We start from the raw sequence: 26416 nt of genomic DNA, 5'->3' as shown, positions 1-26416 counted from the left end.
TGCTCTGACAGGAGGCGGAGCTCACACACATGCTCTGGCGGGAGGCGGAGCTCACACAGTAATGCTTGGACAGGAGGTGGAGCTCACACAGTAATGCTCTGACAGGAGGCGGAGCTCACACACTAATGCTCTGGCGGGAGGCGGAGCTCACACAGTAATGCTTGGACAGGAGGTGGAGCTCACACTGTAATGCTCTGACAGGAGGCGGAGCTCACACACTAATGCTCTGGTGGGAGGCGGAGCTCACACTGTAATGCTCTGACAGGAGGCGGAGCTCACACACTAATGCTCTGGCGGGAGGCGGAGCTCACACAGTAATGCTTGGACAGGAGGCGGAGCTCACACAGTAATGCTCTGACAGGAGGCGGAGCTCACACACATGCTCTGGCGGGAGGCGGAGCTCACACAGTAATGCTTGGACAGGAGGTGGAGCTCACACAGTAATGCTCTGACAGGAGGCGGAGCTCACACACTAATGCTCTGGCGGGAGGCGGAGCTCACACAGTAATGCTTGGACAGGAGGCGGAGCTCACACAGTAATGCTCTGACAGGAGGCGGAGCTCACACACATGCTCTGGCGGGAGGCGGAGCTCACACAGTAATGCTTGGACAGGAGGTGGAGCTCACACAGTAATGCTCGGACAGGAGGCGGAGCTCACACAGTAATGATCTGACAGGAGGCGGAGCTCACACACTAATGCTCTGATAGGAGGTGGAGCTCACACTGTAATGCTCTGACAGGAGGCGGAGCTCACACAGTAATGATCTGACAGGAGGCGGAGCTCACACACTAATGCTCTGGCGGGAGGCGGAGCTCACACAGTAATGCTTGGACAGGAGGCGGAGCTCACACAGTAATGCTCTGACAGGAGGCGGAGCTCACACACATGCTCTGGCGGGAGGCGGAGCTCACACAGTAATGCTTGGACAGGAGGTGGAGCTCACACAGTAATGCTCTGACAGGAGGCGGAGCTCACACACTAATGCTCTGGCGGGAGGCGGAGCTCACACAGTAATGCTTGGACAGGAGGTGGAGCTCACACAGTAATGCTCTGACAGGAGGCGGAGCTCACACAGTAATGATCTGACAGGAGGCGGAGCTCACACTGTAATGCTCTGACAGGAGGCGGAGCTCACACAGTAATGCTCTGGCGGGAGGCGGAGCTCACACAGTAATGCTTGGACAGGAGGCGGAGCTCACACAGTAATGCTCTGACAGGAGGCGGAGCTCACACACATGCTCTGGCGGGAGGCGGAGCTCACACAGTAATGCTTGGACAGGAGGTGGAGCTCACACAGTAATGCTCTGACAGGAGGCGGAGCTCACACACTAATGCTCTGGCGGGAGGCGGAGCTCACACCGTAATGCTTGGACAGGAGGCGGAGCTCACACTGTAATGCTCTGACAGGAGGCAGAGCTCACACAGTAATGATCTGACAGGAGGCGGAGCTCACACAGTAATGCTCAGACGGGAGGCGGAGCTCACACACTAATGCTCTGGTGGGAGGCGGAGCTCACACAGTAATGCTCTGACAGGAGGCGGAGCTCACACAGTAATGATCTGACAGGAGGCGGAGCTCACACTGTAATGCTCTGACAGGAGGCGGAGCTCACACACTAATGCTCTGGCGGGAGGCGGAGCTCACACAGTAATGCTTGGACAGGAGGCGGAGCTCACACAGTAATGCTCTGACAGGAGGCGGAGCTCACACACATGCTCTGGCGGGAGGCGGAGCTCACACAGTAATGCTTGGACAGGAGGTGGAGCTCACACAGTAATGCTCTGACAGGAGGCGGAGCTCACACAGTAATGCTCTGACAGGAGGCGGAGCTCACACACTAATGCTCTGGCGGGAGGCGGAGCTCACACAGTAATGCTCTGACAGGAGGCGGAGCTCACACAGTAATGCTCTGACAGGAGGCGGAGCTCACACTGTAATGCTCGGACAGGAGGTGGAGCTCACAAACTAATGCTCTGGCGGGAGGCGGAGCTCACACAGTAATGCTCGGACAGGAGGTGGAGCCCACACAGTAATGCTCGGACAGGAGGCGGAGCCCACACAGTAATGCTCGGACAGGAGGTGGAGCTCACACAGTAATGCTCTGGCAGGAGGCGGAGCTCACACAGTAATGCTTGGACAGGAGGTGGAGCCCACACAGTAATGCTCGAACAGGAGGCGGAGCTCACACAGTAATGCTGTGACAGGAGGCGAAGCTCACCCAGTAATGCTCTGGCGGGAGGCGGAGCTCACACAGTAATGCTCTGACAGGAGGCGGAGCTCACACAGTAATGCTCAGACAGGAGGCGGAGTTCACACAGTAATGCTGTGACAGGAGGCAGAGCTCACACAGTAATGCTCGGACAGGAGGTGAAGCTCACCCAGTAATGCTCTGGCGGGAGGCGGAGCTCACACAGTAATGCTCTGACAGGAGGCGGAGCTCACACAGTAATCCTCGGACAGGAGGCGGAGCCCACACAGTAATCCTCGGACAGGAGGCGGAGCCCACACAGTAATGCTCTGACAGGAGGCGGAGCTCACACGGTAATGCTCTGACGGGAGGCAGAGCTCACCCGGTAATGCTCTGACAGGAGGCGGAACTCACCCAGTAATGCTTGGACAGGAGACGGAGCCCACAGAGTAATGCTCTGGCAGGGGGCGGAGCTCACACAGTAATGCTCTGGCAGGAGGCGGAGCCCACAGAGTAATGCTCTGGCAGGAGGCAGAGCCCACAGAGTAATGCTCTGGCAGGGTGCGGAGCTCACACAGTAATGCTCTGGCAGGGTGCGGAGCTCACACAGTAATGCTCTGACAGGAGGCGGAGCTCACACAGTAATGCTCTGGCAGGAGGCGGAGCCCACAGAGTAATGCTCTGGCAGGAGGCGGAGCCCACAGAGTAATGCTCTGGCAGGGGGCGGAGCTCATAAAGTAATGCTCTGGCAGGGGGCGCAGCTCATAGAGTAATGCCCTGGCAGGGGGTGGATCTCACACAGTAATGCTCTGGCGGGAGGTGGAGCTCACAGAGTAATGCTCTGGCAGGGGGCGGAGCTCACACAGTAATGCTCGGACAGGAGGCGGAACTCACCCAGTAATGCTTGGACAGGAGGCGAAGCTCACCCAGTAATGCTCTGGCGGGAGGTGGAGCTCACACAGTAATGCTCTGACAGGAGGCGGAGCTCACACAGTAATGCTTGGACAGGAGGCGGAGCCCACACAGTAATGCTCTGACAGGAGGCGGAGCCCACACAGTAATGCTCTGGCAGGAGGCGGAGCTCACACAGTAATGCTCTGGCAGGAGGCGGAGCTCACACAGTAATGATCTGACGGGAGGCAGAGCTCACACAGTAATACTCTGGCAGGAGGCGGAGCCCACAGAGTAATGCTCTGGCAGGGGGCGGAGCTCATAAAGTAATGCTCTGGCAGGGGGCAGAGCTCATAGAGTAATGCCCTGGCAGGGGGTGGATCTCACACAGTAATGCTCTGGCGGGAGGCGGAGCTCACAGAGTAATGCTCTGGCAGGGGGCGGAACTCACACAGTAATGCTCTGGCAGGGGGTGGAGCTCACCCAGTAATGCTCTGGCAGGGGGTGGAGCTCACCCAGTAATGCTCTGGCAGGGGGCAGAGCTCACAAGGTAATGCTCTGGCAGGGGCGGAGCTCACACAGTAATGCTCTGACGGGGGCGGAGCTCACACAGTAATGCTCTGACGGGGCGGAGCTCACACGGTAATTCTCTGGCAGGGGGCGGAGCACACACAGTAATGCTCTGACAGGGCGGAGCTCAGACAGTAATGCTCTGACAGGTGGCGGAGTTCACAGTAATGCTCTGGCAGGGGGCGGAGCTCACACGGTTAGGCTCACTGGCCCACTGCTCACCTCCTACTGTGTGGCCTGGCTCCTAACAGGCCATGGACTGGTAACAATCTGTGGCCTGGGGATTGGGGACCCCTGATTTGAAAAATTGAGGACACACTCACCTAGTAAACCGTCTGCCAAGAAAAAGGAGGAAATGTTAGTTTTCTCCATTCGCTCTCAGGCACCAACATTAATTTGAACTTAAATAAACTACAACAAAGCCAGGCATGGTGGTTCACACCTATAATTCCAGCACTTCGGGAGGCCAAGGAGGGAGGATCACTTGAGCCCAGGAGTCTGAGACCAGCCTAGGCAACACAGTGAGACCCTGTCCCTACAATTACAAAATAAATGAGCTGGGCGTGGTGGTGCACACCTGTAGCCCCAACTACTCAGAAGGCTGAGTTGGGAAGATCACCTGAGCTGCCCAGGAGTCTGAGGCTGCAGTGAGCTGAGATTGTACCACTGCACCAATCCTGTCTCAAAAAAAAAAAAAGAGAAAAAAAAAAGAAACTACAAGAACATATCTGGATTTTGATGTAACAGAATACAAAGATTACTACATTTGATTTTTAGGTCAACAAATATGACTAAAGTCATAACAGTAAAATATTTTAAATGGATTTGGAAATAAAAGAAAGTTTGTTCATTTATATTTTATTTAAGAGCTGTGCCCAGTTTTATCATCTCACAAGAATGAAGCAAGGGACAAAGGTAAGTGCCAAGCTCCCCGGCCACTGGGTGCCAATCTCCCTTCAATGTACTCCTTCTTCCCCGGAGTGCAGAAGCGTATGAAGACAGTGATGACATGGACACATGCAGGAGCTATTATACGTCATTACAAAAGCTGATTCTGTCATCACCGCATCTTGTCTCATCAGTAGGAGTGAATGGCTGGGGGGACGGTGGCACAGTCAGCCTCGTTCAAAGTTTTGTCGATTACGGGTCTATATCCCAGGGTGACCATGAAAAGAAGAGTCAGTGGTAAGTTAAGCACAAAAATGTAGAAAAAGCCATCTCTTGTGTTCCTTTTGAAAAATTTTAACTATAAAAGTAGATTTACGGCATGTGAACTTAAAGGTATTTGCTGCAGTATTTTCCAATAACAAATTCAAAAATGATCTACATGCGCAAAAGGGGACTGTAAATGACGGCAGATTCGTAGAGTGGAACAGAGCAACGAAAATGACACTGTACCAGATTCTCAGTGCTTTACAATAATGCTCCCGTCATGAGAAGTGGGAGAACCCTCGTCTATACCAAGACATTTTATGTTTAAACCATCTACTTCCAGTTTTTCTACTTCAAAGTTTAGTATTTATATAGGTTGAACATCCCTAATCCAAAAATCTGAAATTCTCTAAAATCTGAAACTTCCTGAGCAGCAGCATGACATTCAAAAGAAATGTGCTATGGAGTCAGATCTTCCGATTAGGGATGCTCAGACAGTAAGTGTAACGCAAATATTCCAAAGTCTGAACAAGCCTGAAATCCAAAACGCTTCTGGTCCCAAGGGTTTCAGAGAAGGAATACTCAAGCTGTGTATTAAATATGCACACACAGGAAAATGTAGGCAGGCACATATACAAAGAAATTTAAACCATAATGGGTCGTCTCTGGTTAGTGAGCTCTTATTTCAATCTCTTTGTACTTTCTAAAATGAGTATGTATTTCTTGAAAAATCACTGAAACTGGCTGGGCATGTTGGTTCATGCCTGTTGGGGAGGCCAAGACAGGTGGATCACTTGAGCGCAGGAGTTCAAGACTAGCCTGGGCAACGTGGAGAAACCCCGTCTCTACAAAACGTATGAAAATTAGCCAGGCATGCTGGCATGTGCCCGGGAGGCTGAGGTGGGAGGATCACCTGAGTCCGGGGGAGGTTGAGGCTGCAGTGAGACGAGATCGAGCCACCACATTTCAGCCTGGGCAACAGAGATGAGACTCTATCTCAGAAAAACAAAAACAAAACAAAAAACCCGAACCCGGAAACATTAAAAATAGACTTGTGCTAAGCGAGTGAAGTGTGATTTCTATACACTATCAGGAAATGGCCTTCATGATAAATCCTGAAAATGACCTACTGCCTGAATCACAGACACACTAGATGATAGTGAGAGTCCAAAGGTAACTTCCACAGACACAGCTAAGTGATTATACGACTCTTACAAGCTATGAAAAGTTTAAGGGTAAAAGCTTTCTATCTTCATTATTTCTGAATCTTAATGCCCAGCGGAAATGCCACACGGGTGAACTGTGCTTGTGTGGAACAAGGCTGCAACCCCCTACCACACCCTTGGCTGGCTGTTCCCAGGACGCGGCTCACCCCAACCCCACCTCCATTTCTGCCCTTCTCTGCTTGCTCAGTGCCCAGGGGATGCTAAAGGCTGCACCACATCCCCTCAGCTCCCCTGCAGATGCTTCCAGTTGGCCCAGCCCATGGGAGGAGAGGGGAGGTGTCTCTTCTGGGCTCCCTTGACGTGGGACTGGTTTCTTGTAGTGGCTGTGTCCCCACCCCACAGATGCTGACTTTCTCGCTAGGTCTACAATCATCTCCTCCCCTGCCACCAGGCCTTGGACACTTGCTCCTGCCCAGTGACTTCCATCTGGCCCACACCACGGAGCAACCCTTCCTTAAGGCTCCTCTGAACCACCTGCAGGCACTGGATTCTGTTTCCAGCCCGAAGCCCGACTGCTGTCGGAGTGCCTTTTTCAGCGGTGCCTCAAATCTGTCGGGAGTTGATTTAAATCTGGCCTGCTCCTCCCCGTTCACCATCAGCGAGGCCAGCCCGCAGACCTGGGCGGGGCCGTGTGGGTGCTGGGCTGTGGTGAGAACGAGCTCCACACTGACCTTCCCAGTGCCGACGTCCACATAGGACAGGGTGTGCTTCCTCCAGTGCTCCTCAAAGGGCTTCTTCTGTTGCCCCTGGATGGGCTTGGAGTAATCGTACTCATCAATCCGCACCTGAGGCCAGAAACACCATCACATTTCTTATTACTCTAACAGAGCAATACAGAAAAAACACAGCAAACATTAACATGATCTAAGAGACAGATGCCCTAGAACTCATTCCATTTCCACTTCAGCCCAGGAGGTTGGCACCATCAACATGTTCAGAACCCACGGAGGCCACATGGCTGGCCAGGGGGTGTGCAGCCAGCAGTGAGTCCAGAGTAATCCATGTCCGCATGTTCCCTTAAGCATCCTTTATGTACCTAAGAGTTTATCAAATACTTTGTCTTTTTGCTCCATGTGCTGGGAGACTACCTCAATCTTTTCTTTCAGCCTGTTTTTATTAAAAAAAAATTTTTTTTTGAGACAGGGTCTGGCTATGTCACCTTGGCTGGAGTGCAGTGGTGTGATCACAACTCGCCGGAGCCTTGACTTCCCAGGCTCAATCAATCCTCCTGTCTCAGCCTCCTGCATTACCACCATGCCCGGCTCATTTTTTATTTTTTTGTAGACACGTTTCACCATGTTGCCCAGGCTGGTCTAGAACTCTGGGGCTCAAGTGATCAGCCTGCCTCAGCCTCCCAAATGCTGGGATTACAGGTGTGAGGCACTGCACCTGGCTTCTATTCTAATTAAAACTCGCTGTCACCAACTAAATTTGTGCACTGGCCAGGCACAGTGGCTCATGCCTGTTAACCCTAGCACTTTGGGAGGCCGAGGTGGGTGGTTCACTTGAAGTCAGGAGTTCAAGACCAGCCCGGCCAACATGGTGAAACCCGTCTCTACTGAAAATACAAAATTAGCCAGACACGGTGGTGCGTGCCTGTAATCCCAGCTGCTTGGGAGGCTGAGGCAAGAGAATCACTTGAACCTGGGAGGCAGAGGTTGCAGCGAGCTGAGATCGCGCCACTGCACTCCAGCCTGGGGGACAGTGAGACTCCATCTTAAAAAATGAAATAAAATAAATTTATTATTCTGTATTCTGGCAAACACGGATTCACATACTTTGCAGGAAACTCTTAATACGTACAAGGAGACAAGAGCAAGTTCTGAGCAGTGATCACAGCCATCAGCATATTCTAGTGGAGGGTAAATCAGTAAAATTTCATGGTGAATAAAAATGATTTTCCCATTCACCGTGTTCGGCTGACTGGAAAGGCTGCCACCAGCCGCCCACACACGGTCCTGAACCAGCCTGTGCGCCTGCCTTGTGGAGCCTTTGTCCTTTTGCTGATGTGGTTTATTCTGAACTTGCATTGGTACCCCAAGCTTCCCTTTCTGTTGTTTTTTCTATCATATGTGAAAAACTCTTACCAGGCAGAATCCAACACGTGTGCTCTGCACAAAAATCAGTTCATCTGAAGAACAAGTGACCACAGGGCAGGCTCTATAATCAAACCACAGGGCAGGCTCTATGATACCTTTTCCAAACCACATGGCAGGTCTGAAACGGTGGCTTACTCGCTAATAAACTGGCATTTCCTCCACAGGGCAGGCTTGAAACGGTGGCTTACTCGTTATTTAATAAAACTGGCATTTACTTCCTGGTCATGCCACTCTAGCTGTACTTCTAACCTTGGCCTTCTAACAGCAAAGCACATTGGCTTGGAGATGCCACTGCTGGCATCAGTGGATGCCGACCCAAAGCAAGGAAAAGGTCACAGTGATCCAGAAGATGGCGAGAACCCAGGGATCAAAGTTACTAGGGGGAAAAAGGGATTTTTTGGATTTACTTTTGGGGCAACGAAATAAAATGCAGAGAAAATGCAGGGGTGGGGCTGAGTCCCACCAGGTGGGAGGAAAAGGCAGGTGCAGGTGGGCGTGGTGAGAAGGCCCACCTTGTAGTCTTCCCTGGCGTGCGCGCCCTGTGACTCCTTCCACGCCTCTGCTCCGTAGATGGTCTGCAGTGCACACAGCATCAGGTTCTGCAGCTCCAGGGTCTCCACCAGGTCCGTGTTCCAGACCATTCCTGGGGACACAAAAAGTTCAATCAGGGGCAGGCGGGACCCAGTCACATGGGCCCTCTGAGCTGTCAGCCTGGGCCTGCTAGTCCATGGAGTCACTGGTTGTGGCTTTATAGCTGTGGGCCAGGACCCATCCAGACAGCAAGCACGGAACTAAGTCAGCACTGACGGGACAGACACCAGCCCACCCTGCAGAAGGAAGGGCCCAACAGTGTGCACAGAGCCCACTGTCTGCTCACCCCGGTCGAACGTCTTCAGGTGCTTTAGGTCTCCATAGAGCTTGCTGATTTTCCCACAACCTTCTTGCAACACGCTTCCCACACGAACACGGCAGCATGATTTTGCATTGACTGTGGCACAAAATATTATTTGTAAATTTTTAATCCATAGAAGCAGCCATACTAAGAACTGCTTAACTTTTAGACCTGTTGTTTTGCATTTCACTTAAAAGTTACATAAATTAAACAGAAAAATTAGGAAATTCAGACTATGAGTTTATTACTCCAAACTTAAAAATGAAGTTTTGACTAACGCTTCTGAATAAATAAATGTTTTATTACATACACATCTCAGACCCACACACATCCTTTCCAGCGGGATACAGCCAGGGTCCAGGACTCCAAGCAGACTGCCTGTGAGGCACCATGTTCCATACAGCTCCACGGCCAACCAGGCAGCGCTGCCTCCCCACACCCCTGGCGGGACTCCTGACGCGGGGTCTGGTGGTGAACGTGACACGAGCCAGCAGCCCTGTGGTGATACACACTAGGAGGAGCTGAGCAGAGCCCTGCTGATGGTGGGGTTGGAGCCGCAGGTCTTCAAGGAGAGGGAGGGGCGTGGGTGGCTGGGGCCCTTGGCCCATCTGGCTACTGTCTTCTGCCTACCTTGTAGAAGTTCCTTGTACACTGAGTTCCTTCATAGTTTTACTGTGATGAGACACGTGCTATGCAGCGGACCTGGAGTTTACTGTAGGTATGCTGGGAACTAGGCGTCAGCTTTTGCTTCCTGTGGGACAGACAGGCACCACCTCAGTGATCCCTCCTCCTCCTTGCTTCTCCCTCTAACTGTGCTCTGCTCCACTGACCCTAATTGTCTCTTCCTCCACCAATGCACCTTCATGGTTTAATTTGGACATTTCATCTGATTTTCCTTAGACTCATTCATAATCGTAACACTGTAATGCACATCAACCTACTGGTTTTTCAGGAAGAACAAATGAAAAACATTGCATCTCAGAATCTAGTATCACATTCTTTCATGTCCATTAGCAGCCACATGTTTTCATATCCTTTTTTTCGTATTTCTGGTTACATTATTTCAGGGCATTTTCAATTTTTTGTTTAAAATATGAATGAGGTATTTACTGATGTCTGAGCAGATTACTGCTTGCACATTGCAAAGCTACTGATTTTTAGACACAAATTTCTTACCCAGACACCTTACTACATTCTTGTTTTGTTTCTGTTGGTTTTTCAGTTTATTCCCTGGGAATTGTTTGGAAATTCTATCTGTAAATAATGGCAATCGTATCTATTCCTTTTCAATATTTACTGCCGAGACCAGCTCGGTTGTGGAGACCCTAACCCAGTGGTGCTAGAGGAATTAAAGACACACACACAGAAATATAGCATGTGAAGTGGGAAATCAGGGGTCTCACAGCCTTCAGAGCTGAGAGCCTCAAACAGAGATTTACCCACATATTTATTGACAGCAAGCCAGTGATAAGACTTACTAAAAGTATTCCTTATGGGAAACAAAGGGACGGGCTCTGGCTAGTTATCTGCAGCAGGAGCATGTCCTTAAGGCACAGATCACTCATGCTATTGTTTGTGGTTTAAGAACGCCTTAAACGGTTTTCCACCCTGGGCGGGCCAGGTGTCCCTTGCCCTCATTCTGGTAAACCGACAACCTTCCAGCATGGGCGTCATGGCCATCACGAGCATGTCACAGTGCTGCAGAGATTTTGTTTATGGCCAGTTTTGGAGCCAGTTTATGGCCACACTGGGGGGCCTGTTCCCAACATGTCCCTTTTGTTTTGCAAAGCAATAAAAGCAAAGACAGCTTTGTCATGGTGGGTTACTTCTTGCAGAGTCAGGATCCACATCTGCAGACTATACAAAGACAACACAGATTAAAAGCACAATCTTCATTGAAATCACAGAGCTTCCAAGTGTTTTTATCCATTTTAATGGGTTACCAGCTGCTAATCTGTCTGCAGCTCCTTCAAGCACTCCAGTTCCTAGCATTAAGGTCAGGTGTGCCGCGATGCTTCAAATATCTGTTCTTTCAATTTTGCAATATCCAAAGACAAGTTTGTAGAGTGTCCTTCTCGATGCTTTTTTATTCTTTCCCAAATTTTGATCTTATTAAGAGCTATTAACCGTTTCCACAAATCCTTATGTTTAGCTCCTACAAAGGGCCATATCATTTGAGGTTGAGGTGCCACTACACCGCCATGGTTCCAGATAATAGGAACTCTTGCCGTATTTCTTATCATTTCTACCATCTGACCATTTTGTTCAGACCAGCTGAACATAGTGTGGCCGTGGCACGCAGACAGAGAGGTGCAATTCAAGCTAAACATCCCCGTAGGGGATCAATCAATAATGATTCCATAGGAATCGTTGCCAGCACCCCTGCCTGTTCTGCAATGCAATCTTTCCAAACATGTACGTTCATTTTCTCTGACTGGGTCCAATCCTGTTTACAGATAGGTTTTTGAGGGCGGTACGCCTCAATTATAGGAGCAGATTTATCATGGTAAATACTGAGATCAGAAAGCATGTGTAACTGTGTCATAGAGTGATTACATCCAGGCATTCTTGCCAGCCAAGATGGATAAATATGCCCAATAAGTAAAATTGTTCTCTGTGTCAGCCCTTGTTGAAGGAATACTCATGGCAATGGTGATCACCACTATCATAGCTACCATTAAATTATGCATTTTGACTGGTTGTCCCACTTTCCTCAGGTTTTCTTCTGCCATCTGTGACAGCTTCTTGATCTGACCTCAGGTGGGTGGCTGTGTTCGACGGGTGTTGCTCATGACAGTTGGGGTCCTCCTCAGCATCAGTCTTGACATGGCTGCAACTGGAGGGGTCCTCCGGATCCTCCTGGAATCTCTTCCTCAGTGTCAGCTCATAAGGTTTCAGGTGTCTTGATGGTTCGGTCCTGGAGAAACATAAGCATAACCTCTACCCCAAGTTATTATTTTACCTATTTCCCAACTTTCTGTTATCAGGTCTCTCCATCAAACCAGTTGTTCTGCTTCTGTCTTTGCAGCTGGTTTCTGTAGATGCTGTTCAGCTGCTGATAAGATCTGGCCTTTAGGCAGGCTCAAAAAATTTAAAGTTAATAATGCGATTCAATTGCTTATGGGGTGTCCTGTAGTCCCTGTTTTCCCCCTTTTGCTTCTGCAACTGCTGTTTCAGGGAGAGATTCATTCTTTCCACTATGGCTTGTCCTTCAGAATTATATGAGATATCAGTAATGTGTTTAATATTCCGTATAGAGAAAAATTTAGCTAGAGCTTGAGAATTAGGTTCCAATCCTCGAGGATTAACTCCTCCTGTAAAAGATGAGGAATGTACCATTTGGCAAGTTGGGCATCGCTGGATAATAGCTTTAGCTTCTTTCCGGGTACTGCTGTATCTGCGTTTGAGACCAGAGGCATTAACACGGGTTAAATTGTGAAAGTGTCCAGCATTAGATACTGCAGTAGCAACTAGGCGATCAGCCATTTGATTCTCTGCAGTCAAAGGTCCTGGAAGAGGTGTATGAGCCTTAATGTGAGTGATGTAAAAAGGGTGCATTCTACTCCTAACTGCTGTTTGCAATTGGATAAATAAAGTCATCAGTTGTTCATCTGTATGCAATTGTAACTCAGCATTTTCAATTAATTGTGTCGAATGAACCACATATGAAGAATCAGAAATCACATTAATAGGCATATTAAAAGCAGTCAATACCTCAATTACAGCTACAAGCTCCGCTTTTTGAGCTGAAGCATAGGGTGTCTGAAAACTTAACCTTTCGAGCCAGAGTAAGAAGCTTTACCATTACTAGACCCATCTGTAAAAACATTCTCCGCACCTTCAATTGGTTTAGTTATTTTAGGGAGAATACAATTAGTTAATTTCAAAAATTGAAACAGTTTCATTTTAGGAAAATGATTATCAAGAATACCCACAAAGTCAGCTAAATGGGTTTGCCAAATAAGACTATTTATAAAATCTTGCTGTATTTGTGCCTTCGTGAGAGGGACAATTTTTTCAGGATCATATCCATGTAATTTAACAATCCGAGTTCTCCCATTTCCTATCATAGTAGCAATTTGGTCCAAATAAGGAGTTAGAGTCCATGAATTAGTATGTGGAAGAAAAAGCCATTCTACAAGATCTTGCTCTTGAACAATAACACCAGTAGCTGAATGTGGAGTTGGAAAAATTAGCAAATCTAGAGTCTTCTCTGGATCTATTCTATTTATTTGGGCTTTATGGACTTGCTTTTAGATCAGCTGCAGCTCGAGTCCTCTCTGGATCTATTCTATTGATTTGGGCTTTATGGCCTTGCTTTTCGATCAGCTGCAGCTCGAATCTTCTCTGGATCTATTCCATTTATTTGGGCTTTATGGCCTTGCTTTTTGATCAGCTGCAGCTCGAGTCTTCTCTGGATCTATTCTATTTATTTGGGCTTTATGGCCTTGCTTTTCGATCAGCTGCAGCTCGAGTCTTCTCTGGATCGATTCTATTGATTTGAGCTTTATGGCCTTGCTTTTCAATGAGCTGCAGCTCGAGTCTTCTCTGGATCGATTCTATTTATTTGGGCTTTATGGCCTTGCTTTTTGATCAGCTGCAGCTTGAGTCTTCTCTGCATCAATTCTATTGATTTGGGCTTTATGGCCTTGCTTTTTGATGAGCTGCAGCTCGAGTCTTCTCTGGATCGTTTCTATTTATTTGGGCTTTATGGACTTGCTTTTAGATCAGCTGCAGCTCGAGTCTTCTCTGGATCGATTCTATTGATTTGGGCTTTATGGACTTGCTTTTCGATTAGCTGCAGCTCTGCCTCAGCTTCTCTTGTTAATTACCGAGGGCTGGTGAGACTAGGATCTCCTCTAAGGATAGAAAACAGATTACTCATGACATAGGTAGGAAGCCAAGGGCTAGTGAGACTAGGATCTCCTCTAAGGATAGAAAATAGATTACTCATGGCATAGGTAGGAATGCCTAGAGCAGGTTGTATCCAGTTAATGTCCCCTAGTAATTTTTGAAAGTCATTTAATGTTTTCAATTGATCCCTACATATGGCTACTTTCTGTGGCACAATGGTAGTGTCATTTACTAAGGTTCCCAAGTAGGAGTAAGGAGTAGTAATCTGAATTTTGTCAGGAGCTATAATTTAACCAGCACCAGAAATTGAATTTTGCAAGTGATCATAACACTGGAGTAATATTTCTTGAGTAGGGGCAGCACAAAGTATATCATTCATATAATGAATAATGTAACACAGTGAAAATGTTTTACGAGGAGGTTCAATTGCTTGCCCTACACAAGTCTGGCAAATCGTTGGACTGTTTAACATGCCTTGTGGCAACACTTTCCAATGAAAACGCTTAGCAGGCTGCAGGTTTACTGCAGGAATTGTAAATGCAAACCGTTCAGTCTTGCTCAGCTAAGGGGATAGTAAAGAAACAGTCTTTTAAATCTATGACTACTAAAGGCCAATTTTTTGGAATCATAGCAGGAGAAGGCAATCCTGGCTGTAATGTCCCCGTAGGTTGTATAACTGAATTAATGGCTCTTAAGTCAGTTAACATTCTCCATTTACCTGATTTTTTCTTAATTAAGAAAACCGAAGAATTACAAGGGGAAAATGTTGGAGCTATGTGTCCCTTTTCTAATTGTTCATTAACTAAGTCCTCTAAAGCCTCCAGTTTCTCTTTACTCAGCGGCCATTGTTCTAGCCAGATTGGCTTATATGTTAACCATTTTAAAGGTATAGGTTCTGGAAGCTTAACAATGGCCGCCATCAAAAATAATATCCTAAACTTTGGCAGGAACTGTCTTTCCACTTGAAGTGGTTCTTTCAAACCTTGCAAATTTTTTCCTAGTCCCATACCAGGGACATACCCCATTTCATGTATCATATGTTGACTTTGAGGGCTATATAATTGCTCTGGAATTAGAACTTGTGCTCCCCATCGTTGTAATAAATCTCTTCCCCATACCTTTATAGGTACAGAAGTTATAATTGGTTGAATAGTCCCAGGTTGTCCATTGGGCCCTTCACAATGGAAATATAACTACTTTGATATACTTCAGGGGCTTTACCAACTCCAATTATGTTAAATTGAGCAGGTTGAATTGGCCACGCGGATGGCCAGTGCTGTAGAGAAATGATTGAAATGTCTGCTCCTGCATCTACCAAACCTTAAATTTCTTTCCCTGAATAGTTATTTCACAGGTAGGATGTTTACCAGTAATTTGATTCACCCAATAAGCTGCTTTGCTCTGTATATTTGTACTTCCAAATCCTCCTGTTCGTTTAGTTTCACTTTTCCCCATTTCCACATATGGCACAATCAGGAGCTGTGCTATATGCTCTCTTGGCTCTGTTTTCCAGGGAACAGAAGTAGATATAACAATTTGAGTTTCCCCATTGTAATCTGAATCAATGACTCCTATGTGTATTTGTACTCCTTTTAAACTTAAACTAGACCTTCCTAAAAGTAATCCTATTGTCCCCAGTGGCAAGGGTCCACAGACTCCTGTTGGGACCTTTGGTGGGGGTTCCCCAGGCAGAAGTCTCACAGCTACTGTGCAGCATAAATCTACTGCAGCTCTACCGGCTGTGGCGGGGAACAGACATTGTACAGGGGTGAGGGAATGGCCTGAGCCAGAAATGCCCCGGTTTGGAACGGGATCCAGGACGGGCCCCTCATGGTGTTTCCCAAAATCGGGTTCCCATCTTTATCAAACTTAGAGTGACACTGATTAGCCCAACGTTTTCCTTTTTCACATTTTGGACATATTTCAGGCTCAGCAGTTTTCTTTCTTCCCCCATCTGGCGGCCTCACTCGCTGATTTTTTCTACGTTCTTGTTTAGTATGACCATGCTTCCCACAGTTAAAACAAGCTCCAGGGAACAAATGATTTCCTTTATCCACTCTCAGTCCCGCCATTGCCTGTACCAACAAAGTAGCTTTATGCATATTACCTCCGATACCGTCACAGGCCTTGATATAATCAACTAAGTGTGCTTTCCCTCTAATAGGTCGCAGAGCAGCCTGGCAATCGGGATTAGCATTGTCGAAAGCTGATAACTGCAGCACTATACCCTGAGCAGCCAAATCTGCGATCACCTTTTTAAGAGACTCCTGTAACCGAGCTATAAAATCTGTGTACGTTTCTTTTGGTCCCTGTTTTACTGCACTAAAGGAAGGGTATTGTTCTCCACCTGAAGTGATTTTTTCCCGAGCTCTAATGCACACTCCTCTAAGCTGTTCTATGGCATCATCCTGCACGACCACTTGTGCATCTAAACCAGCCCAGCCGCCGACCCCCAAAAGCTGGTCTGCAGTTATATTAATTTGAGGTTGGGCCTGGGCGCTGCGAGCAGTCTGAATGGAAGCTTCACCTGCCCACCAAGTTCTACATTGTAAGAACTGAGCAGGAGTTAGACAAGCTCGAGTAAGAGTGTCCCAGTCAGTAGGAATCATCCGACTGGAAACAACAACATTCTTTAACAGTCCCATTACAAAATGAGAACCTGGTCCATATTGATTGATAGCCTGTTTAAACTCCTTAAGTAATTTAAAGGGAAAAGGCTCAAATGTGGCTATATTTCCCTGTTGATCTGCAGGGTGTATTCTAATAGGGAACTGCCAAGCCTCTAAATCACCCTCTCATCTAGCTTGCTGAATTCCTACCTTAATAGAACTGAGAGGGGTCGCTCAAGGTGCTGCTCGGACAGTCACTGGAGCAACTACTTTTCACCCACTGTCCTCTGGAAAAGAAAGATCTGGAGGGTCAGGCCACTCTTTTTCTTCAAAATAAGGAGGGGGTGCAGAAGGGTAGGGATGAACCTCTCCCTCCTTTGCCGCTTTAGCTTTAGTTGGCAAACAAACCTGCTCTGTAATTTCTTCTGTTACTTTGTTATACTCTCCTTCCTCCTTATTATTAGCGTGAAAAGGTTCCAAGGTGGAACGAACCAGAGCCCACATGTGTCCCATTGTTACCCTGATGCTTCTGAGCTCCCCGTCTTACTCACCACAGGGACTGCGTAAGAGTACTCAGGTGTCCCCCAGCTTAAAACCAGAGCCCACATGTGTCCCATTGTTACCCTGATGCTTCCGAGCTCCCCTTCTTACTCACCATGGGGACTGCGTAAGAGTACTCAGGTGTCCCCCAGCTTAGTTCCAAGTTATCCATCGCTCCGGTGACCCTTCGACCTGGATTCGAGCCCTCATATATGGGCGCCATTTGCCGAGACCAGCTCGGTCATGGAGACCCTAACCCAGTGGCGCTAGAGGAATTAAAGACACACACACAGAAACATAGCGTGTGGAGTGGGAAATCAGGGGTCTCAGAGCCTTCAGAGTTGAGAGCCTTGAACAGAGATTTACCCACATATTTATTAACAGCAAGCCAGTCATAAGATTTACTAAAAGTATTCCTTACGGGAAACAAAGGGATGTGCTCTGGCTAGTTATCTGCAGCAGGAGCATGTCCTTAAGGCACAGATGGCTCATGCTATTGTTTGTGGTTTAAGAATGCCTTAAGCAGTTTTCCGCCCTGGGTGGTCCAGGTGTTCCTTGCCCTCATTCTGGTAAACTGACAACCTTCCAGCGTGGGCGTCATGGCCATCAAGAGCATGTCACTGTGCTGCAGAGATTTTGTTGTTATGGCCAGTTTTGAGCCAGTTTATGGCCACATTTGGGGCCCTGTTCCCAACAATTTACCTCATTTCTTTTTTTGCTTCTTACTATTAATGGCCGGAGTCAGCAGAAAAATCCCTTCCCCCAACAAAACACATTTCCACGAGTACAGGAAGCTCTGTTTGTTCAGTGCCGACTCCAGCATCTCATGGAGCCTGGGATACAGCAGGCACCAAAACGCAACTTGTATGGTGGGAATGCTTCTAGTATTCTCACTTCAAACTATCTCATGGATTTGCCATTTCTGTATCCGAAGGCACGTTCCCATTCTCTAATGCAATGGTTCCTTCTTTCCCAGCTGGACTTCAACCCTACAAAAGTACTGCAGGGCATCACTCAGCCTTCTGTGCCTTAGTCATGCTGTTCTTCTCACTGTTCCACAAAGCCTCCCTCAAGCCCAGCCTCAGTTGAAGACTGAAGGGCACAGGCCTCTGAAAATGTGAGCAGGGAACCTGTTCTCTTGTGTCTAACACCAAATGCCTTTCAGAATAGGACTAAAGCAATAGACTTCTTTTTAGAAAATATGCAGAAATCCTTGCAAATAGTAGACAAGAGATCTCATTCATGGACAAGAATCCTTGTTATTAGAGGAATTCAGTTTCTTAGACTGACTATATATCAGGTTCTCCACAGCCCCATGGCTAATGGCTGCCATACTGGACAGCAAACACTCAATATTTCCATCATCACAGACGGTCCTACTGGACTGACTCCCAGCAGCACAGGCTGCGATCAGTTTCCACCTGCCGTCTACTCTCCCTCTCTTCCGAGTATATTCAGAGGCAGCAACAGGTCCAGCTTAAAGGCATTTCTGAGCTGCTGGAAGCCAGGTGTCATGACATGATCAATATCTGGGCCTGAGATGTAAGCACCAGTGTTGTGTTGAACTCCAGGAAACCTGTTAAGAGAAAGCTGCCCTCCTGGGGACTGAGTTTCTCCGGCGGTCCTGCGGTTCCCTCTCCTCCATGCTGTGACTCATCCATGACAGCCAGCGATGGTCAGGGCACAGAGGTCATGCCCAAGCACACACAAGTGAACCACAGAAGGCTGTCCTGGATGCCAAGCAATCACTAATTCTGCCCTAGCCTGCTGACCTTCTATGTGGAAAAGAAGTGCACTTCTGTATAGTTCAGGCCTCCTGGTCTCTTTCATAGTCTCGATACGGTGAGGAGTACATCCTACCGCTGTTTACCTCCAGATACTGGTGCAGCCTCTTACGTTTATCACAGCACTAGTCACAATAGCATAGTCATGGAATCAACCTAAGAGCCCATCAACGGACGACCGGATGAAGAAAATGTGGTACATATATAACATGAAATACTACTCAGCCATAAAAAAAGAACACAATCACGTCTTCTGCAGCCACAGAAGATGGCTGCAGGATGGATCAGGAGGTCACTATCCTAAGTGAAGTGACTCAGAAGGTCAAGTGTCACACATTCTCACTTGGAAGTGGAAGCTGAACAGTGAGTACACATGGACACATGGAGTGGAGTAGCAGAGACTGGGGGCTCCAAAAAGCAGGAGGGGTGGGGTTAAGCAATTACCTGCTGAGTACAACACACACGACTTGGGTGACGGGTACATGAAAAGCCCAGACTCCACCACCTCCCAGTACATCCACACAAAACTGCACCTGCATCCCCCTAGATCTAGTTTTAAGAAAACAAAACCAGTGCAGGGCCAGGTATGCAGCCCGCCTGCTCACTACAGAGCGAGTCCAGGCTCTTACCTTCTGCATGCTGAGTCACAGTTCTGATGTTCTTATGCTTCCATCAGCAAATCTCAATTTGTCAAGATTCATGACAGATTCTTCCCCAGCGTTTGGTTTAATTGGAGGGACTTTATCTCCTAAAACAAAAAAAAGCTAGAATTTAACTTTTGAAAACTGTTTTAAAAAACCAAATGGATTTAGAATGACACAGAAACATGTAGCACAGCCGCTCAAGGAGCTTGGAAACTGTGTAAGTCTCCTGAGCTAACACACTGCCAGCCCACCCTACGTCTGAGGCCATCTGTTGAGTTGGGGCCAATTTTAAAGGACATAAAGGCAAAATTGTTGGCACACAGTAGATATCCATTAAGTGATCTTAGAGTGAATAAACTAGAAATCATCTCTAAAATTAAAAAATTAAATGTAGGCCGGGTGCGGTGGCTCACGCCTGTAATCCCAGCACTTTACGAGGCCAAGGTAGGTGGATCACTTGAGGTCAGGAATTCAAGAGCAGCCTGGCCAACGTGGCAAAACCTCATTTCTACTAAAAACACAAAAATTATCTGGGTATGGTGGTGCGTGCCTATAAACCCAGCTACTCAGGAGGCTGAGGCATGAGAACTGCTTGAACCCGAAAGGTGGAGGTTGCAGTGAGCCGAGACTGCGCCACTGCACTCCAGCCTGGGCAACAGAGTGAGACCCTGTCTTAAAAAAAAAAAAAATTAAATGTATACAAATGTATATATATTACGTGTATATAATTGTCACTCCACTAAGGGAAAAAAAAGACACCTTCCAGATGGTGGTCCCGAGGGGCCGGCCACCCCACTGTCCTTTGCATCAAGGGGAGGAAGGTGGCTGCTGTGTGCTTGAAAGCTACCTGCTGATTTGGACTCTTGTGTGCTCTCACCTATACTTCAAGATTTGCAATTTTTTTTTTTTTTTTTGAGATGGACTCTGCAGCCCAGGCTGGAGTGCAGTGGCACCATCTCGGCTCACTGCAACCTCCACCTCCTGGTTCAAGCAATCCTCCTGCCTCAGCCTCCGGAGTAGCTGGGACTACAGGAGTACACCACCATACCTGGCTAATTTTTGTATTTTCAGTAGAGATGGGGTTTCACCATGTTGGCCAGGCTGGTCTCGAACTCCTGACCTCAGGTGAACCACCTGCCTCGGCCTCCCAAAGTGCTGGAATCACATGTGTGAGCCACTGTGCACGGCCAAGATTTGCAACTCTTGTGTTTCTAAGATGTCTTGAAAAAAATTTTAAAGTTTTTTTTTATAACACTATATATATTTTCTTCAACAGGTAACACATGCAGGAGGTAGGATGTATGAAATGCAGGAGTCAGACAGGCCCTGCCCCACCCACCACCTCTCCCCGGGCCCAGGCTGTGGGTCTCTTGAGGGTCTGCACCACCTCTCCCTGGGCCCAGGCTGTGGATCTCTTGAGGGTCTGCTCAAATGCTTCTAGGCTCGCTGGTGTTTCTCTTCCTTTTGATAATAATGCTTTAAAAATTGATCATTCAGTAAAATTGACTTTTTTCTTTTGGTGGACAGTTCTACAATTTATTTTTTCTTCTTTTTTGAGACAGTGTCTCCTCCCTCTCTTGCCCAGGCTGGAGTGCAGTGGTGTGATCTTGCCTCACTGCAACCTCTGCCTTCCAGGCTCCAGCAATTCTCCAACCTCAGCCTCCCAAGTAGCTGGGACTACTACACAGGTGTGAGCCACCATGCCCAGATAATTTTTGTATTTTTGGTAGAGACGGGATTTCACCATGTTGCCCAAGCTGGTCTCGAACTCCTGAGCTCAAGCAATCTGCCTGTCTCGGTCTCCCAAAGTGGTGGGATTATAGGCATGAGCCACTGCACCCAGCCTCAGTTCTATCAATTTTAACATACGTATAGACGCATGTAACTACTTCGGGAGGCTGAGACAGGAGGATCTCTTGAGGCCAGGAGTTCAAGACCATCCTGGGCAACACAGGGAGACCCTATCCCAATGAAACATTTTAAAAAATTAGCCAGGTGTGGTGGCGTGCACCTGATCGTACCACTGCACTCCAGCCTGGGCGACAGAGGGAGACTATCTCTAAAAAAAAAAAAAAAAAATACATATATATATATATATATATGTATTCTTTTTGGAGGGGGTTGGGGGAGAAGTGGTGATGCTACAAGCATTTTTTCTTTCCTTTTCATTTTTAAAAATTAAAGCATAAAGATACAGTAAAATAAACTCATCATTTTTAGTGTAGGGTTTTTCAAATTTTGACACACACAGAGCTGTGTCTGTAAGTCTCGGCACAATCAGGAAACAGCCTCTGGCAACCAGCAATCCCTTGTCTTCCCTAGGTGTGCCTTTTCCAGAATGTCGTATCAACAGGACCACAGGTGTGCAGCCTCTTGAGTGACCTCACAGCATTCTGCCTGAGATGCCGCATGCGTGAGCGGTTTCTCAGATGTAAAGTATAGGGTATTCTCACAAAATGTTCTTTTCTGCATTTTCAAAGAAAGAGCACCTCAAAATTTCTACACTGCTCTGAGAGAAGTGGTAGCAGTCCTCACTGCGACAAAGTGCAGGGCTACGGAGTGAGACAAGCACTACCTGTGGCGTCAGGAACGATGCACCTGAACTCCGCCTTCACCGATGATCAGCAACGGCTGGGGATGAGACGCCAGCTCTGCGTGTGCTGGCCTCCCAAGCGGTGGTCAGATCCAGAGACAGAGTGTCTGAAGTAAGCTACCCTTTTAATACTATCTGTACCTTTCTAACTACAGATAGAAAAGGGGGCACGTTTATAAGTTACGGCCGTGCTAGTTTTTATTTCACTTGAATCCACACAAAAAGCACCTGTTTTATAAAAACAGCAGAAATGAAGCTAACAGTTACCACCAGAGAAAGGTAACGGGAAGAACATGGGCCTGGGTCCCACCATCCTTGCCACACAAACATCCACCAGTGCCTCATCCACCTCACACTGTTCTGAGCACACGAGGCTGCATAACCACCGTGAAGATCTCCGGAGGTGCGAGCGATGCTAACTGTCCTGTTCTTAGTGCACGTAAGACTCACACTCCCACACGTGGTATTTCCTTTACTGCACATTATTTGACGCCATCATGAAAAGAAAACCAGCAAGTGAAATCCAATCTGTCCGTAAAGGGTGGGAATCCTATTCACTGTAAGTCAGCCCTTCTCCTCTAATAGAGGCTAGCTGTACTTTGTTTCCAGAATGGCCTAAATTACTTTTCTAAGTACCAAGAAGTTACATATTCACTCATGCCAACTACTTAAAATATTTCACTGCAAATAAGTGATTTTTATCAGGCAAGTAATATGTAATGATTCCCCTAAAAATAACAACTTTCTAATAGTGCTTTTTCTAAACAGAACATAATGACTGCAAAATAATTAAAAATGTAACCCCAAAAATGTCACCTTAACTGTTAAGATCCCCAACCAGCCTCTATCTAGTCTCAACATTACCACCATATAATCTCTGGATTTCTCAGTTTAATCACTTCTAGGGGAAAAAAACCCAGCCTACCTCTATATGATCACTAAGCAAATTTCCAGTAACAAATCAAGGCTTTATAACATGGCTGGGTGCAGTGGCTCATGCCTGTAATCCCGATACTTTGGGAAGCTGAAGCAAAAGGACTGTTTGAGTCTAGGAGTTCAAGACCAGCCTGGGCAATACTGTGAGACCCTGTCTCTACAAAACAAAACAAAAAAATTTTTAAATTAGCCAGGTGTGGTGGTGCACATCTGTAGTCCCAGCTACTTGGGACTCTGAAGGTTGAGGTGTTGAGGACTGCTTGAGCCCGGGAGGTTGAGGCTGCTATGACTGTGCCACTGCACTCCAGCCTGGGCTGACCCTGTCTCAAAAAAAAGAAAAAAGACTTTCTAACTTCCTGCGCCTTCTCAAATAGTCTGGCTCCTGAAGAAAACACTTACCAGGCCTGCATGACTCTTCCATGCTCAGGGCACATGTCCGACCAAAGACAACCAAGTCCAAGAGCGAGTTTGCCCCGAGCCGATTGGCACCATGTACCGAGGCACAGGCGGCCTCCCCACAGGCGTACAGGCCGGGCACAATCTGATCCTGGCCATTCACGTGCCTCAGGACCTGTGGAAAGGAAGATTTCAGGTGAAATGTCAAGGTGCCCATGCCTCCACCAGCCCACCTTCCCCAACAGGGTGTCTGTGCTGCAGGTCAGAGAAAGAGAGGGAAGTAGGCCAGGCGTGGTGGCTCACGCCTGTAATCTCAGCACTTTGGGAGGCTGAGGCGGGTGATCACCTGAGGTCAGGGATTCAAGACCTGTCTGCCTAACATGGTGAAACCCCATCTCTACTAAAAATACAAAAATTAGCAGGGCATAATGGCGGGTGCCTGTAATCCCAGCTACTAGGGAGGCTGAGGCGGAAAAATCACTTGAACTTGGGAGGCAGAGGTTGCAGTGAGCCGAGATTGCGCCACTGCTCCCCAGCCGAAGCGACAGAGTGAGACCCCACCTCCAAGAAAAAAAAAAAAGGGGAAGTAAAGACCGCATCTAAGAGGGAAGTAAGGACCATAGCTACTCTTCTTCAGAGGGAAGCTTCCGAAGGTATCCCCCAGTTTCCCCTCTGCCCCTGAGCACCTGCTGTTACAAGCAGGTCAGAGGACCTCCAATGTCAGCATCTGCGACTGTCCCCCGTGTCCCACGGTCCCGGGGCCCTCACCACCTGTGCTCCGGCTCAGACCCAGGAGCATGGCAGGTGGAGAAACATCAGCAGGGGAGACTGATGTTCCAGACTGTTCTACCCCGTTCACCTCTTCGTCTACGCAGGGAGAGCAACAGCTTCCACCCACCTCGCCCAACAAGGAGCCCTGGTGACCTGGGCAGACACGACTCCTCCCCGAGTCCACCCGCCAGGCACTGAGGCGAGGGGCTACCTCAGCCCGGGAGGTCTCCGGACCCCAGGCCCGGACCAAGGCGGCGGAGGAGACGCCCAGCAAGCCCGCGGGGTCGTGACCTTCACCGGACTACCTGCTAAGGACCGAGCTCCCCGGACCCCCGAGTCCGCCCCACGGCTCCCCCTTGCACTGGCGCAGGGCTCTCCGAGCCCCTTCCCGATCCCGGGACAGGGGGCGCAGGGACCTGGCGCCCGCTCCGCTCCGCTCGGGCCCGCTGGGGACCGTCCCGCTCCTACCGCCGCCTCGGCCCCCGCCTGCCCCGCCCCGGTCCGCGGCACGGACTCACCGCCTTGGCCAGCGTCAGGCGCGGAGCGCTCAGCAGCCGCGACAGGACCCAGACCCCCATGCCTGTAGTCGCCTCCGCGCAGTCCCGCCAGTCCCCGCGCAGACTACGCCTGCGCACCACACCGGGGTCGAGCGTTGGGGGGCAGGAACCGCGGCGGGGGGATGCCGCGCCTGCGCACGGGGTCAAGCGGGGCCATAGTGGAGGCGCCTCGCCTGCACAAAGCGCACCTGCGGACGGTGGCGCTGTGGGGATACGGAGGTCCCGCGCTCCCCGACCGATGTAGGGCGGGCCCTATTCCGGGGAGGTGTTGGGCACCAACATTTTTAAAGCCCCGTGGGTGGTTCCCTGGGATCGCCCAGACCGAGAGGGCCCGAACGACCAGATCGCAGGGAATGGGGTCGGAGGGGCGGCGCTCGTCCGCGGAGGCGGGCGGGAGCGGCCACGGGCCTCCGGCCTCTAGTGAGAGGGTGTGACCCTCGGTCTCCGGCCTGTGAGGGGAGGGAGCGATCCTCAGCCATGTCCCTAGCCTCTGGCTTCCGGCTAATTTTTAAATTTTTTGTAGAGGCGGGATCTTGCTGTGTTGCCCGGGCTGGTCTCGAACTCTTGGCCTCAAGCGATCCTCCCTCCTCGGCCTCTCCAAGTGCGGGGATTACGGGCGGAGCCACCACGCACCACCGTGGTCAGCTTTGAAAGCTGCGTAGATCCCTTTGGCTTATACGCCTTTCTGCTAGCTTACCCTGATTTTGCTTCTAGTTCAGATAGTATTTTAATATTTCTATTGTGTCTTTTTGTAAGATATCTGAAATCTTTTTGTGGAATGAAGTGGCATGAAAAATAAACCAATAATCATTAGTAATTACGTTTCCTGTCTTTTCACTTTAAATTATTAAAATCTTCGTCTTGTGCATAATGTTTAACAATTTTGAGTTATTTTAGTAAATTTGCAAGGGTTCAGTCCCATTTTATTGATATTTGGGTTGTTTCCCATTTTTGCTCTTAATAAATAACACCGTACAGAATATATTTGTGACCATAACTTTAGGATTATTTTCTTAGATTGTAGGCCCCAGACGTGGGTGGCCTTTATTGGCTTGCAGGGAATGAACATAATACCTCCTAGACTTTTTTTTTGAAAGTTATGCAGTTTTAGTCCTGTGTTAATTATCTAATTTTGTTTTGTTTTGTTTGAGACAGAGTTTCGCTGTTGTTGCCCAGGTTGGAGTGCAATGGCGCGATCTCAGCTCACTGCAACCTCTGCCTCCAGGGTTCAAGAGATTCTCCTGTGGAGCTTGCAGTGAGCGGAGTTCGAGCCACTGCACTCCAGCCTGGGCAACAGAGCAAGACTGCCCCTCAAAAAACAAAAGAGATCCTCCCGCCTCAGCCTCCCGAGTAGCTGGGACTACAGGCCCCCGCCACCACGCCCAGCTAGTTTTTGTATTTTTAGTAGAGACGGGGTTTCACCATGTTGGCCAGACTGGTTTCAAACTCCTGACCTCAGGTGATCCACCTGCCTCAGCCTCCCAAAGTGCTGTGATTGCAGGCGTGAGCCACCGTGCCTGGCCTTAATTTTTTAATTCTATAATTACCACAAACCCCTTAGTATTAAGCTCCAAGACATATTTTTGTCATATCTTTATTGCTTATAATTTTCTATCTTTAGATGTTAAGTATTTGTTGAAAATCCCATGAAAAGCTTTCAGAAATTGGATTGTATTTCTTGCTTATTATACATCCCTTGACTATTTTGTAA

The 26416-nt window shown here is 48.3% G+C and overlaps 1 protein-coding gene across 10 annotated transcripts in view; it reads right to left on the bottom strand.

Moving 5' to 3' along the window:
- The window catches only part of LOC101124208 (succinate dehydrogenase [ubiquinone] flavoprotein subunit, mitochondrial-like), a 31031-nt gene extending 4877 nt beyond the window's left edge, over window positions 1-26154 (bottom strand). The window contains exons 1-9 of one of the 10 annotated variants that reach the window (XM_055367845.2): window positions 24667-24796; window positions 23381-23552; window positions 19438-19556; window positions 9652-9772; window positions 9332-9517; window positions 9007-9117; window positions 8642-8772; window positions 6702-6815; window positions 4495-4800 (exon numbers count right to left, since the gene is read on the bottom strand). In XM_055367845.2, the coding sequence (XP_055223820.2) occupies window positions 4768-4800; window positions 6702-6815; window positions 8642-8772; window positions 9007-9117; window positions 9332-9413 (471 nt within the window). In that variant the 5' untranslated portion in view covers window positions 9414-9517; window positions 9652-9772; window positions 19438-19556; window positions 23381-23552; window positions 24667-24796 and the 3' untranslated portion in view covers window positions 4495-4767. Of the gene's footprint in view, window positions 1-4494; window positions 6816-8117; window positions 8590-8641; window positions 8773-9006; window positions 9308-9331; window positions 17291-19437; window positions 19557-23380; window positions 23553-24666 lie in introns of those variants that run through there. The other 9 variants (XM_055367844.2, XM_055367842.2, XM_055367843.2 and 6 more) reach the window with 9 other exon arrangements.
- Window positions 26155-26416: the final 262 nt, after the last annotated feature.

This window comes from Gorilla gorilla, chromosome 19 (assembly GCF_029281585.2).
Source record: "Gorilla gorilla gorilla isolate KB3781 chromosome 19, NHGRI_mGorGor1-v2.1_pri, whole genome shotgun sequence".
Lineage (NCBI taxonomy): Eukaryota > Metazoa > Chordata > Mammalia > Primates > Hominidae > Gorilla > Gorilla gorilla.
The sequence above is the reverse complement of the archived record's forward strand: the minus strand, read 5'-3'. Positions and strand labels throughout refer to the sequence as shown.